A 16,726-nucleotide genomic window follows, 5' to 3' on the forward strand; every position below is an offset into this window, starting at 1 on the left:
ACTACGCCCCCCACACACAGTAAGTGCATGTGACACCAAAAAAAATAAAAATAAAAAAAATATCTCCAGTCTCTGTGCTGGCTGGGGCACAGCAGTGAGAACAGAATTGAAGGATTGCCAGCCTCTGCCAGCCTCAGCCATCTCCAAATGCTGGGTCCAGCAACAGCTCCAAGTATGAGCTGAGAGTCCCATCTATAAACATTTTCACATATGAGGCCTAAGTCCTGTAACTGTTGCTCTATCAGCAAAGAAAAACAAAGAATTTTTCTCAAAATAATTTATTCAGGCAGTGCGAAGTATCAGCTGTTCCCCAATAAGGCAGCAGCTTCCTGTTAAAAGTCTCTGTAAGGGGGATTTGTGTCAGCTTCCTGTTTGCAGCTCCCTGCCCTCTGACACTGTGAGGAAGATGATGACAGTAGGGGAGAGGAAGAGATAAACTCATGCCTAACCTGAGGCTTTAAGGCTTTCAAAGGCTATATTTTGGTCAGTTTTCCCAAGAACCTAAGATAAAACTGTACGTTGACAATCCAAGCTCTGCATTTGATCCTTGAAATATCCTCACCAAATTCTCTGTCTTAGCGTGTGTCTCCTCATTCACACCCTTCTGACATGAGCAAGAGGGATGATTGTTTGCCAGTTCACTACTTTGTCTGCAAAATTTCTCCTCTGTTCCCATGTGCCTTTGGACTGACACCTCAGAAACTGCAAGGTCAGAAGGACACATTCAGATCATCTGGTGACACCTTGTCTAGCCCAGGCTGGAGAATTCATCTTGTTCCCTGCCACTGTTCCTTTCACTGCCATGTGTGGGACACAATAGGGTTCACTGGTTGTCAAGAATCTTTCCATCAAGGAGACTTTGGTCAAGTCTCCTGCAAATATCTCCATGAGAAGTCCAGAGTCTCCTGTCCTCACCCTAGTGACACTGTAGCTGTGTTACCAGCTCACTTTCCACCAACCAGGCTGCCATGCATAACACACCACCCAGAGCTGGGCACTGCTGCTAGCACAGACTCGATATCACCTTCTTCTTACTGCTCAGGAGGATCTTGCTTATATGTGCAAAGCTTATGCCTGCTTCTTTCTCAGAATCCCACCTCCAAGGCCTGTATTCAGCTGAGTTATACCAGATAAGTCTCTGTTGTCAGATGTGTCAGATGACAACCTCTGAAACAAAATGGATGTTCTTTGGGGGACAATTTGCTCCAGGGATAGCTCCCTGCAGGCAGTATGGATGAGACTGCTCTATCCAATACTACCCAGCAGACGAAGTCCCTACAAGCTCTCCTCCATGCCCTTCCTCCGGGTTTTAAAGCACACAGCACATCCTCTGCATCATGCTACAGAAACATCACGCTCTGCAAAGCCATCTCTGTGACCTGAAAAACAACTACAAATACAATATTCCAAAAAAGCTCAGAGGAGAACCAAACTGAGAGCTATTTGGAGCTTGACATTTTGCTCTGGTGAACTTCACCCTGAGCAGGTGGAAACAAGACACTCATCACAACTGGGCCAGGGGATGAGAATTTGTCTGTGGAGTGTCTGTCCTTAGCAATATAGATGTATACCATGACAAACTCATTTCAGAGTTGTTTACCTGTAAGTGTGAGCTGACACTGAGCTGCTTCCCTCCTTCATTGCTCCCTGTCTCCTGCCTTCATCTCTCTCATTCATCCTTTCCCTGCTCTTTCTTGCAACTTAAATTTAAAAATTAACCTACTGTGGAAAGCAAAATAGAGAGGCAAGAAAGACAGAGGGGGGAAGTGAAAGAAAAAGAGAAATGGAAGGAGTAGTGGGATAGTCAGAAGGGCAAAAAAGATATAGAAAGAAACTGCTAGGAGGAAGAGACTGAGGAGCGAAAAGGAGAGCAGGGGACCACAGCTGTGGGAAGAAGATGTGGAAAGATGTGCAGAGAACACCCAGAATGCTGCAGTCAGGGAAATGCAGAGATAGGAAAGGAAAGGGGAAGACTGGGAAAGAAAAAGGCTATTCTGGCTGGGGAAAAGGAGTCAGTAGGGGAGCAATGAAAGGGGGTGATACCACAGGGCTTTCATAAAAATTAACAGTGCAGACCCAGCTCACACCCATCCTTCACAAGATGGGCAGATATCACAGCTAATACTTCACCAAGCAGCTAGTGCCCAGGTGGGAAAAGCAGCACACTGAGGTCTGGAGGTTTCCTACAGGTAAGACCAGCTCAAAGAGTGTTAGCAGCTCCCACATACATGATTTTTTAGTAGGACTTTTCCCTGGATCACCATGATGCCATCAGCCCCACTGCCCCGGATTGGATAATTCCTCCTCATTCACTGATTTTGTTGTTCTCCCTCATTTCTGTCCCACTAAGGTCCTTGACTGCACTTCCCCACTACTGACAAGTCTAAGAGAGAAGTGAAGGGTCTCAGGCATTTCTGGTGTATCCATCATTTCAACACCGTCTCCTAGAAAGCAGTAACAGTATAGACAGAGGCAAGCCGCCCCAGCACTGCCAAGAAGTGCAGATGTTCAAGGACACTTTAGAAACTGAGTACTATGTATCCCTCCTACATCTTGATGGCAGCTCCATAGGAGCTAGGCTCAGTAGGACCAGGTTTCTCTTCTTACCTGTGCCAGGGCTGAGGCATGAGCTGATAATTAGATAGTATAGCTCCCTGATAGCATCTTTGCACAGGACTGTAAGTAAAAAGGCTGGATTAAAAGCATGATGTTAGCGCCATTCCCACCTGCTCACTGGTATCATCCCACTAAGGGCAAAGAGAAAAGGCACTTCGACAACTGAAGAAACTACATTTTTAAATTCAGGCTTCAGCCCTTCACTTAAAAACTATGACACGTGTGCGTATTATCATATTGTCCCCTGTGGGCTTGGAGTAGAAACCGCCTCTTGTGCCTCTCCGGCAGCTTTACCTGGGAGAAGAATGGTTAGCTAATTAGCCTGGCATGCATGCGGCTGCATTGCGAGAATGTTTGGAGTTGAGGCCGATCCCAGCACTGGGGTGCCGATGGGAATATGGGCCCCACCCTTCGGACTGGGATAATATTTTTCTAATGCCTTGCACTGGTTGGCTTTGTTTTGCTGAGTTGTTGCTATGCACCTGAGGCTCCGCAAGGGAAGTCAGCTCTCTAGAGGAAACAACACTGGCAAAAAGTCACCAAATCATTGTTCTGGCTGCATTCTGTGTCATGAACAAACACATGAATCTGCACTTGTTTATCGAGAGGCACAAGGGCAGGATTTTGCCGGTTATCCGCAGAGGTGATTTGTCTATTAGACTTGCTAGTCCCAGCGGCAGCAGTTAGCCCCAAAAACAAAACCAGGAAGAGACTAAGTGTTCCCATACAACTTCCAGCACAATCAGCAGCCCTCCTCGAAAGCGCCTTTCAAACAAGAAATGGGAGAGGGAAAAAACAATTAACACTAGAGACTTTATTAAAAAAAAAAAAAAAAGAAAAAAGACAATTCTTCCATTAATCAGACCCTTATCAGCACCAAGGTGATATAAAGCCAGGGTTTAATTGGAACTGAGCAAATGTGTTTGTGCTGGTGTGGAGAACCTTGTCTATGCAAGCAGGAATGTGGCCTGCATCCTGTTTTCTTTACTGATGGGGGAGGAATCCATTCCATAATTCCTTGAAAGGCTGCAGCATGTTTTCCAGTAGCTCCATGCTGGGCTTGTAAATTGTGTTCCTGTTTCTTAGCATCCTGGACAGCAGCTTTGTGCTCAAAGGGATCCTGAAATACCGACTATGGTTTTACAAAAAGAAAAATCATTTCTTCCTTCAGTAGCAACAGGTGTCACCGCTGCTTGGCACCACAAGCACTTTGCACTCGATCCAGTTTCCTCCTTGTTGTGGAAGGACAGACAATTCCAGAAGTAGGAATATTTGAGATCCCAAGGCTAGCTTATTTATTACAAACTGACCCCATTATTCATCTGAGCCTTTGCAAAAGGCAAGATAGGAGAAAGTGAGTTTCTAAGGAAAAGAGAGAAGCCCCTTGTGGGTTGATGCAAGTGGGATTCTGCTCAATCCTGAGAGATGCTGAGCAACTCCTTGGGGGAGCTGAGTGTCCGCAGCTTTTAGGGAGATCCATAAACAGTGGCTCTGGCATCCTGCAGAGGAGGATCCTCTGAGACCTCTGGTCCTTCAGTCACTTCATGTACCTTTGGGGGCATTTCTTCATTGCCTTCTTTATGGTAAATTCTCAGTGACAGTGTTCAACCACCGATAGCTCTGTGGCTCCATACCCTGCACTGGGAAGGATTTCTGTGGTTCACTGAGGTCTTTCCTCTCTGTCAGGGGTGCTTCTTGGTCAATTACATCTGTCCTCTTTTACCATAGCACTTGATTGCCTTGTCCCATGGTGCTGTGTTGAAGCTCCAGTGAACTGTCTCACTGCTTCAATATAATGGCATAAAATATTCAGCTATTTTTAACACTGGAATATGCAAAATCTATAAATGCCTTTTTTCCTCTTCCTAGTCCCAATCTCTCAAAAAGGAATCTATTTCCATCCCGCTTTTTGTCAGTGCAGTGGCTGGTGTGTCCAGTGATGACTGCCAGGATGAACAGCCTCAGCCCAAATCCAGCAACTTTTCCTAAGTCAAAACTCCATTCAGTTTGGATGGCAATGTCACCAGCGCAAGCCTCCTAGGACTGTACTTGGAGCACTGGCTGCACAAATATGGAGCTTGGCTCTCACAGTCAGGAGTGGGAATATTATCCAAAAGCAAGTTTTGAGAAGTGTGACAAATCCATCAAGCATTGCAGCCCAGCATAATTAAGCAGCATTCTTATTCACGTCATCCCCTGGCTCTGGCATCAGTTTTATTATAGTCATTATGAAGACAGATATTACTTTTGGATTGACTCACTTGATGGGTTGATCAGCACTTTATTGTAGCCTCCAGTTATAGCATTTTTTATGGCATCCAGAAGAACTTAACCATTAGCACACTATTAGGAAGAACCCTGGCAGCTGATTAAGTTGCTGAAGGTCAAAGACATTTTTCTTAATTGCTCCATGTGTGCTCCCTCCTCCTCCTCCCTCCTCCTCCTCCTCCAACAAAGCTGGAGGGAGATCGTTCTGTTTTAATAATAAAGTCACAGAGGCATACCTCGTATTTGCCATCAGATCTCCTGGGAGAGGGTTATTCACCATTTAAGATCCTGTCTAAACTGTTATGGTCTCGCTGCTGAAATGAACTCTTGGAGATTTTCATGGTGTGTATTGTAAACTACAAAAAAAGCCATCAGGGTGACTTATTGAACTGGTTAACACATGTTGCAACTAATGTGCTATTAGGGTCATAATAAAATGAATACATGGATATGCTGAAGGGAGTTCTCTGTCTCTGTGAGGGAAGGCAAGATGATTTTTTAGCTTCTGACAGACTCCTGTGTCTCCCAGGTATATTGCCAGAACAAGCTTGCCAAAGACAAGAGACCTGGAGTTCATAGAAGTCTTTCTGATTAGCCTTGCTATTTTTTTCCTTTGTATAGTATCATATCAGTTATTTTCCTATTAATTCATAAGGGGAGGTTGCTCTGTGAGGTGCTCATATCCTGTCCTTCAGACTGAACCAACTACGCATGGAGTGTATTTTCAGTTCACTCCAGATGCACTACAGGAACACATATTTCCAGCACAGACACTTTAATAGAGACAATGGGATCCTTCACTTCACTGATGCAACTGGGAAAAAAAAAATGCTTGTGTAAATCAGAAAACAAGTATATCTTTCCCTTCTGTGTTCCTCATCTTGGTAGCGTGCACCTCTAGGAGCAGCACAAGGCTAAAGGGAGGATACTCCTTCACTGAACTGCTTCCAAACAAATCATTGCCTGAGATGAACTGTGAGCCCTCGAAAGCAACAGCCAACTTTGTGCTCCTGTGGAAGATGCATGTCCAGTGCTGGGACATGGTGCCGCTGAATGTTTCCCTGGTTGCAGGGCAAGTTGAAGGCTTCAGCTCCCTTCTCACACAGCCTGTTGCTAAGAGTGCTCAGATGTCCCATGCTACACCAAGCTCCTTTGCAGGATTAAGGGTATACTTACTTGGAGCTCACTGCCAGGGTGGGGCATGAGCCTGTATTCGTTACCCAGTCAGCTAAGGACTGCAGCATTAAACTATGTGATTACTTAATCTGACTGGGCCTATTTATTTTTTTGTTTCAGCTCCCATCCTCTCCCAAGCCTTCTGTTCTTACCTGGGATGAGAAACTAAAATCACTAGAACTTGTTTCTATGGTAAAAAACACTGCAAAAGCTTGATGGTTCTGGCAATATCTCCCACATTTCAAAATCTCAGCTAGGTATTTAGATGCTCGTGGAGACTTCATCTTTTAGCTCTGGAGTTGTCTGACCAATAGAATTCGCTAAACTAGCAGAGATCTCCTCCCTGCTTTCTCTCAAGCTGGATTTCTACTAGCTTAGTGAGCTCGATCAGGCCATCTTGGAATAGCACCAGAGCCAATGCAAAGGCAGTAAGTAATATGTGGGATAAGGGCAGAGGAGTGCAGGCTTGCTCTATTGCAGGTTTTTAGGTCAATCAGGTCACTTCAGGAAGCCTCTCCCTCCAGGAGTTTAGTGAAACCATATCTCCTTTACAGGGCAGCCTTCTGGAGCTGTTCTGTGCAGAGGAACAAGCTATTTCCTTTAGATGAGGGAGTGGTAAGGTCACCTCAAAGGTGTTGTGGATGTTAGGTGGGGGAGAGGCCCCCAATTACTCATCAGTGAGTAGGTGTGAGGCTCAGGAAAGGATTTTAAAGAGGCTCAGAGGTAACATAATGTTCCTGCTGAGAGTGTCGGAGGAAGGTGTGACCGACGGGGGAATGTTTCACCCAAAAGTTTTACGCTAGCTCTACCTGCCTCAGTCTCTCTGCCTTGCACTTTCTTACCGATCCCTTCTTAGAGGAAGTGATTGAGGGTTAAACCTGAGGCCTAGTTCTCATGGGAGGGATTTCGGTGTTCTTTGCTTCACTGTCGGCTGAATCAGACAAAACAGGCGGTTTCAGGACAATCAAAACTTCAGTCCTAGAGAGAGATAAAGGAGAAAGCTGTAAGTGTGGGGAAAAGACTTAAACTACGAAGCTCACATGACTGAAACTCCACCTGGGTAACCTTCTCAGCCTTAAGCCTGCATTGAAATTGAGCTGGGCCAAATCTGGGCTTGAGGAGCCCAAGCATTAACCTTCTTTACCTGCAACTTCACATAAACCAGGAAGCTGGATGGCCTGTGACTCTTCCTTCTTCTTCTCCTGTGGTGGGAAGCCCTTGGGTACAGGCACAGGGAGTGCTATTGTAAGGCCACAGACTGTGGTCAGGTACTGTGATATCTATATCTGGTCAGCGTATCACAAAGAGCTCTCCTGTATGAGAACTGGTCAAATCGATAATCCTTTTACCCAGGAATGTTGGTTCCAGAGACAAGAGTTAGCAACTTTCAACACAGAAACTTAATCAAGCTCTGCATTTTCTTTGGCCAGAACTGCTCATCTACTTCCCCTCATTCTGAGGGTACAAGCCAGGCCAGTGGGCTATAGTGTGTCCATGACTGAGCCGGTGGGAGCTCCTAAAGCCATTCTCAGTGATGAAGGAGGCTGAGGAGGTCCAGTTTCATTTAACAACATTCTTCTAAGTCGGACTTTACAGAATAAGAGTTTGCAGGAGGTATATAGGCCTCAGTGTCTCAGAGCTTTGCCTTTAGTCACACAGAGAAGGGAATATTTACTTTAACAGATGGAATACTATAAGGAAAGACCCAGCTACTGGACAGGCCAGCAGTAGTTTCCAGGAGGTACGTATTGCTGTTCCATATCACAGCCTCTACAGGGCCACTGCTCTCACAGCTCAGGCCAGAGTGTTGAACCAAAGGTGCTGAGATTGACTGCTGACCCATGGGAAAGCATCACCCTAAGCTCATTACTAAATCTCTTCCCCTCCTATTGCACCCAAGGTCATCTTATATAAGGCCTAGTTCTTCTGTGGGGTGATTCAAACAAAAACAGAGCAAAATAATAAAATGCTGGGCAGGAAAATAAATATTCTGGCAGAACAGATATCTGCTGTGGGCAGCTTCTGCTTTCCGTGGAAGTATCAAAGCCTGGCAGAGACCTTGAGCAGGCAACAGTCCAAATACACCTCACTAAAGGGTCCCTTCTGTTTTTATATTAATATATCCACTCTCAATCAGCATCCATCAATGCAGCAAATCTGAGATGTGAATGAAGTTATATTGAAAAACGTGTTTTTTAGCCTGATGGTAACAGAACTGTCCCACAGTGAAGAAGGAAAGTCACCTGCTTGCAGACTAAATAGACAGGTCTCTTCTTCAGGAATTCCTGCTGCAGAAAAAACGCCAGAGTCCTATTCAGGGTACAAGAGTTCTTGATTTATGGCAGTTGTCAATCGTATGAAGGATTGCTGAACCAAAAAGTCATAACTTAAAAAAATACAGCATCACTTCCACTTAGAACTGTCTTAGGAAGTTACCTGCTTTCCTGAGTTTCCCTCCTTAATGAAGTTTTGTTGTCCTATAAAAGATGAAAACTTATAAAATATGCCTTCTTCGAACCACTTGACCTAATCTTTATCATAAAATTGAATAACCTCAAAATGAATACAGTCCTATCTTCTCCCTTTTCACTCTAATTAAGATGCTTTTAAGTATCTCCCTTCATTTTTGCCCTTGGGTGATACTTACTTAGCTCTTGTAATTAAACTTGCACCTGAAGGACCGGGCGCTATACAGACATTGGCATTATTCCAGGCAAGGTCAGCAGTTACCACCAAGCTTGACCAGTCCCTTTTATGTCCCTTTTTATTTTATGGGACATTTTGAGAGGCCTTATATGAGAGCCTAATGCGGAGCTTTTCTGAGGTTTTATGGTCAGGGCCTAAGGGGACATTAATGGATGCCTGGTCTGAGATATTTTTATCCTGCTTTTCCAGAAATGTTGACTCTTGATATTTCCCTCCAGAGAACTCACCAGAGAGTCCAAGGCTTCCCCAGCTGAATGTGGAGAGCTAGCCCCGAAATATTTGCCATAGTTCAGCCTCACAAGGAAATTTTTCTCCGTTAACTGATCTTAGAGCCAGAAGAAACCAAATGGGTTAGTTCAAATCTTCCCTTGTCCAGTTAGGAAGTCTTGCTTCAATCACACACGCTGCAGCAGAGCTGGGGAGTGCTTCTCAGACACAATTCCAGCAAAGGCAAAATGCTCCTCATGTTATTACCCTTAGAGACAGTCTGGCCTTGGGCTGTCCAAATAGGGATAGTTTCATTCTCTACAAGGAGGAGAAAGCAAGCCTCCTTTCAGACTGACTAAGGTCATATTTCTTCTGTAATTTAAGAAAGACAAAAAAAAGGCTGGGCCTGACTAACACTAGCTTAATAGACATTCTTGATGATGTGGAAATCTTTCACAGGAAATGAATGAAATGCTGCCAGCCCTCAGCTTCCTCATTCATACCACCTGACATCAGCTGAAGCAGGACACCTTGGAAATTACAGAAAACAGGAAAAAATTTCAGGCCTGTTCTGGGACAAAGCTGAGCAGGAGGAGGAAGAATAGCACCTTAGATTTCATATATAGGAAATTTAAGCCTGTTGTGTGTTGCAAGGTATGTTTTTTGCCCTTCATTTTATCTGGCACTTTATCTGGCATTTTAAGACACTTTTTGCAATGGCATTTAAAATCATAGAAACCACACATCTGAAGAAATCTGATTTTCACCTATCACTCTGCCACCAAGTCAAAGGGTAGAAGTCCTGGGTCACAAGAGATGCAGTTTAGTCAAGGATGTTGGGCAATAGGAAAGGACAAGGGCAATATTTCTCTAACTTCCCAGCAAGTATGCAAATCCTCAATGTGCAGTAGTGCAAGACATGCAAAAAGCACGTTAGTAACTATCAGTTTAATGTTTCTTTTTACTTCTCTCCTTGCAGATGCACCATAGAATTCACTGAATTAACTATGGCAGAAAAAAAAATCTATGTGGTCTTCATGCACAGCTTTTAATTCATGATGAGCTTTTCTTTTAAGTGTACTTTAAAGAAAATTAAAAAAATACAACAATACACACAAATCTAAAAGACAGCAGAGACTAGAGAGGATATGTGGTGTGTTTCAGTCCCTATGAGCCTCATACCTATGATCACATTGCTGCCAAGAAGATCTGTAGCACAAGACTTCACCACAGGAAACCACATATAGGATCACTTGGCACAAGGATTCAGACTTCTTTCAGCATTCATAGTCTTCAGTACCCCAGGCTGGGGATCATTTCATATCTATGTTCCCATAGATATCCCGAGAGGAACAAGGTATTTTGCTTTTCGCTTAAATCAGCTAGATGAATTCACTGTGAACTGAGAGTTGCTAAGGATGTTTCATAAAACTACATAGCATACATTTTCACCCAGCTCTGCTACACCACTCGCTTCCACAGCATTTTTGTCCTTCTGGGTTTCTTTTGCTCCAGCCACCACCATCCAGACATATAATAAGGAAGAAAAATAGTATTGTCTTTTGTCATTATTTATTACAAATTAAAGTTTAAAAATTATCATCTAAAAACCAATAGATTTAAATAAATATACAGATGTCAGGATGCTACATACGGAATGTGTGCAATAAGTTACCAAAAGAAGAGACATCATACACACTCAAGGAGATATACATAGTACTTTACAGCAGTAGTTTATTTTAAATTACTAGGCTCACATTAAACCATGTGCAAAATTTCCTTTGGAACAAACCCTTTCAGGATTTTTAGAATGACTGAAACCTTTAGAAGGTCAAATAGAAAAAGTTTCTCTGAAGCTTTGGGGACCAAATGATTTGTCCGTTGTTTCTCTTATGATACAATCAGTTGGTCTCATTTTCTCCCCATCTAGAGCTTACAATAAAATTAAAAAAATATTTTGCATGTCCAATGGGACTACACTTGCAACAGCCACAGATTTTGGTCCACCACCAACTTCAAGCAGCCTTTTGACATCTCATGTGTAATACTGGACTGGGCAGCGAGGGGGACCAAATAGTGGTTCCAGGAGAGCAATTATTTATCTGCACTAACCAGATGACAGTTGCAGCCATGCTTTAGAATAGAAGTTAATCTGCCCAGATTAAAGTGCCTTTGTAATACAGCTCCAAAGCCTTAAGATTGTTTGTCTACAGGACGGGTTTCAAGGCTCTGGGCTTAGTGTTCTTCCAAAATATTCTTGCCCCTCCTCTGGGCCAGCAGCACTGTGCTGCTCCAGGTCTGGCAAAGTGGCCGCAATTTTGGCTTTTGTTTAAATCCAACCCTTTCTAAGGATGTGCAGACAGTGCCATGCTCTCATCTTGGTGATCTTTTTCTCCACATTAATCCCACCCGGCTGCCCCTTGCCTAACGCATTCTCTAGCCAGGTTAGACTTCTCTCAGTGACATGCTATTCATGCTCGTCATTTATTAGAGTCTGACCCAGAGACCTGATCTAAGCGAAGCAGCAAGCAAGCCTTTGCGTGCTATTTTCCCACCACCCATCTTCTCTGCCCCTAGCCTTTCCTTTCAGGCAGAGCTGAAAGAAAGCTGGAATGTTAGGTTAAGAGGTGGAAGTTCTCTGCTCCACAAGGGGTATGTCTAAGGAGATGAGAGATTCATACCACTGAACTTATCCAGACTAGCAGCTTGGCTCTGCACCTAACTTAGCAGGGCTCCTTCCCTAGGTTACAGGTGGCTCTATGCATGGGGTTCCCACCCAGCTGTGGCAGGAGATGCTACAGAAATACAATGCCACTCAAGCCTCCCCATCCCTGTTGCCTCTGTATCCAGTGGGCAGGGGTCATGCTTGGATTTGATGCAGGCTCAGATGTAAACAAGCTATCCTTCTTCTAAACAAGGACCAACTGAGGATGGTCCTTCAGTTAATTACTGAGCCACAGAATGCCACTGACTACTCAGCTGGCTTTCCAGCTTCTAGAAGATTCATTATTGTAAGACTGGGAGCTGTTTTATCATGGGAGTCTCATCCACATGCACATCGCACTGTCTGACAAATAAGAAAAAAGCGCCAAGATGGGCCCAGGCAGGCCCTACTGGAAACAGTTTATCCCAGTCTACAATGGCCAGCCAAACCATGTTTGAATGGAGTCAAGGTGGAACCATGTTCAAACATGGTTCAAAGGCAGAGTAGACCAGGCCTGTGACATGGGAGTTCAGTGCTGCCAGATCCAGAACTGTGCATAGTTGTTTGCTTTGTAAGTGATTCAACTGCCCAGGGTGGGCTGACCATCTCTTTAGGTACCCAGCGCAGAGTTTAGCTGATACTCTACCAGTGAGGCCCTTGCCTGATCCAAGAAGGCACAATTCAGCTCCACAACACATCTATGACTGTATAGAGATTGTGTTCCCTTTACAACAGTCTCTGGAGTGCATGCAGTACTGGTTCACACAACAGGAGCATGGAGACTTCCACTTCTTCCCCCTTCCGCTTACGGCCATCCCTTCAGCTCTAACTACCAATAGCGGAGTTAGTGGCATCCACAGGGCTCCAAATTCTTCTGGTGAACTTGGTTTGCACCTATTTCTTATCTCTTTTTCTTCCAGATGTTTTTCTTCCAAGGCAAAACTGCTGGCTGAACATTCCTCTGAGAACGGTGCTGCTGTTTGCCAAACTGCAAATTGGAGATTGCAAGATCCCTGTAAACAGAAGAGACAAGACACTCAGCTTCCCATCCGCTGTCTTAGCACTCAAGAATAGCCTGCATTATGCTATTTACCTACTGTTCACAAAGTTCTTCTGCAAAGCAGCAGATGGGAGAAGGAAGAGGAGGAAATTCTAGCTGTGGCCACATTAAGTCACAGCAGAAATCCAATTGTAACAAAATCCTGTTTCCACTAGTGCCAGTGATGAAGGCTTAAAGGAGGTTCATGCCCTGCTGCATCTCAAACAATATTCCAAGATCTGCCCTCCAGAGATTGTTCCCAAGGCATCTGGTTTAACCACAACCACTGGCCAGTCTTCCTTGAATTTACCAACTCCCTTTAACTTATTTACTCTTCTGAAATCCACAACACCTTCCAGCAACAACTTCCACAATTCAGTTCTACAGTGTGAGAAGAGATATTTCCTTTGGTCCAAAGCTGCTTCCCAATCTTTTCCTGTGTGCCTCTCCCCCTACCCACATCTTGTAGGTCACCTGTTTGCCTGTTTCAAGTTAGAGGAACTTCCTCCCTCCAGTGAAGAACCATATTTCATGTAATATTGTTCCAGTTTGAGGGGGTTCATGACGCTTGTTCCCTTAGCCTTTAGCCTCCAATCCTTTATAAAGGAGCAGTGAGAGTCAAGTCCACTAACTTAAATGAAGACCATAGGGGGAAGCCAGGTCAAATCTGAGTAGAAACTACAGTCTAGGGATCAAACCCCAAGACTTTAAAGTGTTTGAGGGAAGGTTAGAGTTAAATTGGCATGCTCACCTGAGAGCTCTCAGCAGGCCATGCTGGAAAGGCCTCATGCCACTGCTCTGAGGAGTCTTCACTGACACTCCAGAACTTGCTGGGAGCTTCACACTCTGGAGGTACCTAATAAGCAAGAAAAGATATACATAAGGTACTTGCATCCAGCTATGATATGGCAGGTACTAGAGGGAGCGCTGCTCAAACATCCCTCATGACAGCTGAATGCATGTTTTTTGAAGGGTTAATTGCAGCTATTTATAGATTACATTTACTGCTATCCTTTTTCTGTCAGACCCCAGTCAATTCATAGTCACATTTAATGGCTGGGGTTTTTAATTTCATATCAAGGGAATAACTGTAAAGACAGATCTCTACAGAAACTATTTCCCCCACCTCTCCATCATGTCAGTATGCCTGTACACTGCTGGCTGAAGGGAGACAACTTACTGAGAGCCTTCATGCACTACAGAGAGAGCAGGCTATGGAGAGCCACAGAAGATATTTGACCACTGAGCCCTGGCTCCCCGCAACACTGCTCTCCTGAAGCCTCTCTCCCACCTGAGCAATGCAGGAGATGCTAGTGTCTAAAGGCCAGCTTCATACCTTCTGCTCATCCCTCTCCCAACTTGTTGCTTGCATCTCTTTTCCCAGGAGCACACCCAGCACTTCCTCAGCCTCCTGGCACCAGGGGGGATGGAGGTAAACATATCAACCAGTAAAGAGACTACTGTACAGCAAAAACACCCTAGTGACACTTTGCCAGAGCTTCTTGGGAGGGGTATGAAAGCCACTAGACAAGTTCCAGCTGTTTGCAGAAAGCTGCACAGCCATCCCCAGGGAGTTTGTAGAGTTACTCATCCTCTTAAGCTTTGGTTCTCTGGTTGCACCCTTGCCAACAGACCCCAATGGCAGTGAGATCAGAAGGCAGGACATCCCCCAGACCTGTTCAACTTACCCAGGCTTTGCCTGGCAGAAGGTGGCACAGATGCTGTCCTTTGAGTGTGAGCACTCGCACCTGTTCAGCGATCTCTTGCGACGCCTTGGCGGGCTTCCCAAGCCATAGGGAGCGGTATATCTGTTAAAAACAAAAGAAATGAGCTATGCAGCTAACTTTATTGGCCAATAGGTTTATAATACCGTCTTGGAAGGCAGCCAAACCAGTGCCATAATAACAACAAGAGACTCATCTTATAGGTGAAAAGGCCACTGATACTTCCAAGCCTTTAAAATTCAGCTCCTCTCCCACCAGCTGCTTTCCCCACCCTACCCCTCCCAGGAAGATTGTTGTGCCAGGGCTAGGACATGCTGGGTTGCAAGTGGAGTTTGTTTTCCTTGCTGCAGCTCAGGCACCCATGCAAGTGCTGCCACACAGGCCAAATTGCAAGAGCCAGTAGTTTACCGGTATGCTGAACTGCATGAGGAGTACCACTGCCTCAGTACACCAGCCTCCAGCAATGAGCAGACATGTCCTCAAGCACAGAGATGTCAGGGCTTCCTACTCCCTCTCATCTCCCACAGTTCTTATGCTCAGGACATATTAAAAAAATAAAATAAAAAAACCAAGATATCTTGAGGCCATAACAGGCTCTTTTGATTACAGCATACTTTCAGAGCTGCTAAGTGTGTTCTATCCTTGATCACAATCTATTCTCCCAGTGTTTAGGATTGGCAGTGACTGCAACTATTCTCAGAGCAAGCAGTTAGTTGTAATTGCGCATTAGCAAGCATGATTACAACCACACCTGAGTACGCGTGTTTTGATACAAAGCAACAGCCATTGGTCTGAAACTGCCTGGAAATCTGCTTTAGCATTCTTGAGGGCAGGACTTGGCAGGCAAAATGCTTTAGTGTAAACCCACTGCTACCTAATTAACAATACTGGCAGGCAGCAATCAGGGTTGTAATTCGCAAGAAAGAGAAGTAACTTTCCAGACCTGCTGCAAGTTCTAACACCTTGGTGTTATGTTCACCTTGCTGAGGAACAAAATTCAATAAAAGATAATACAGGAGGAGGCAGCATCCTATGCTTTCTTCCCCCTCTCCCTTCCCCCCCTCCCCCCCCGGGGGATACAGGAACTCCTGAGTAGAAGCAATTAGTCCCTTTCTTGAAGTGGGGAAACACTGAACTCTCAGCACTCCCCAGAGCAGGTGCTACAAGAATTTCACAGGACTGGGTCACTTTCTGACCTTCCTCTCACCTATCCCCATCCTTGATCAGAAAGGCCAGTCATTTACTCATCAATAGCCATCTCCCCCAGAAAGCCACGTTCATGCTCACCCAGGTGTGTTGACCCAGATAATATCCAGGTGACAGAAGTAAATGCATTCCTTATCCAGCCAGCTGTTGCAAGAACATCGCTTGGTCCTCAGATGTGTAGTACTGGCTGCAGCAAGGTGGGAATCCAGAGGAGGATGGCCCATACCTGCAGCAGAAGGAGGAAGGGATCAGTCACAGGCTCGGTGCAAAGCACTGGAATGCTCGTCAGTATGTCACCTCCGCAATCACACCTCCAGCACGCATTATGCCAAATTCAATATGCAGTAGTTGCAGCCTTGCTGATGAGGCTGCAGGATCAGAAAGGACTTGCATAACCCCGGGAGCTGGGAAGGCTGCCCCGGATCAGGAGCGCGGCAGAGCTGCCGAGCTGCACCCCAGCCGTGCCCTCCACCCCCGGAGCAACAGCAGCAAACACCCCGAAGTCGGGCGCCTGCCGCGCAGCGCCGCGCCGCGCCGCTTCCCCCCGCGGAGGAGCCGGGCGGCTCGCCCCGCCGGTGCGGGCAGCCCCCGGGGGCGCCGAGCCCCCTCCGGTCCGGGGCTCACCGTCTTCCAGGAGGGCGCAGAGGGCGAGCGCCAGCAGCACGGCGCCGGCGGGGTGGCAGACCATGGCGACGGCAAGCCTCGGGCAGGCGTGGAGCTGGGACGGCTTTGCAGGAGGCTTTGGGTTGTTTTTTTTTCCCTCCTCTCCTGCTGTTTTTTTTTTTTTTTTTTTTTTTTTTTCTCCCTCCTTTTTCTTCCCCTGCCCTGCTTCTCCGCGCAGTATTTTACCAGGAGCTGCCGAGAAGCCTCTGGAGCCAGTGGGTGCCTGGCAGGTGCTTTATAGCCCCGCCGCCGCCGCGTCACGGCACCGCTCCGCCCCGCAGCGTGCAGCGGCCCGCGGGGGCAAACAACCGGGGCGCGGGCACGCGTGGGCGCCAGGCGCTCCATGGGGCCGCGCAAGTAGCCCTCGCCGCACGGCGCTGCACCTCCCGGGGTTGGGGGCTGCTCCTAGCCCCGCCA

General features: G+C 46.0%; 1 protein-coding gene across 1 annotated transcript; it reads right to left on the minus strand.

Moving 5' to 3' along the window:
- Positions 1–10,677: 10,677 nt before the first annotated feature.
- On the minus strand, positions 10,678–16,501 carry EDN2 (endothelin 2). Its single transcript, XM_062594131.1, has 5 exons — positions 16,271–16,501; positions 15,728–15,872; positions 14,405–14,524; positions 13,468–13,572; positions 10,678–12,690 (listed from the first exon to the last, which is right to left on the minus strand). The coding sequence occupies exons 1-5, from the start codon at positions 16,332–16,334 to the stop codon at positions 12,579–12,581; spliced, it is 546 nt and encodes a 181-aa protein (XP_062450115.1). The 5' UTR covers positions 16,335–16,501; the 3' UTR covers positions 10,678–12,578.
- Between the last annotated feature and the right edge of the window lie 225 nt (positions 16,502–16,726).

Source organism: Rhea pennata, chromosome 23 (genome assembly GCF_028389875.1).
Source record: "Rhea pennata isolate bPtePen1 chromosome 23, bPtePen1.pri, whole genome shotgun sequence".
Taxonomy (NCBI): domain Eukaryota; kingdom Metazoa; phylum Chordata; class Aves; order Rheiformes; family Rheidae; genus Rhea; species Rhea pennata.

What these genes read in the sequence shown, in the direction of transcription:
- EDN2 (XM_062594131.1), bottom strand. Translation starts at nt 16,334, where the DNA reads ATGGTCTGCCACCCCGCCGGCGCCGTGCTGCTGGCGCTCGCCCTCTGC. An exon ending in ATCTGGGTCAACACACCTGG is followed by an intron (nt 14,525 to 15,727) that starts GTGAGCATGAAC and finishes TGTTTTTAACAG; the next exon opens with ATATACCGCTCCCTATGGCT. An exon ending in TTCTGCCAGGCAAAGCCTGG is followed by an intron (nt 13,573 to 14,404) that starts GTAAGTTGAACA and finishes CTTGCTTATTAG; the next exon opens with GTACCTCCAGAGTGTGAAGC.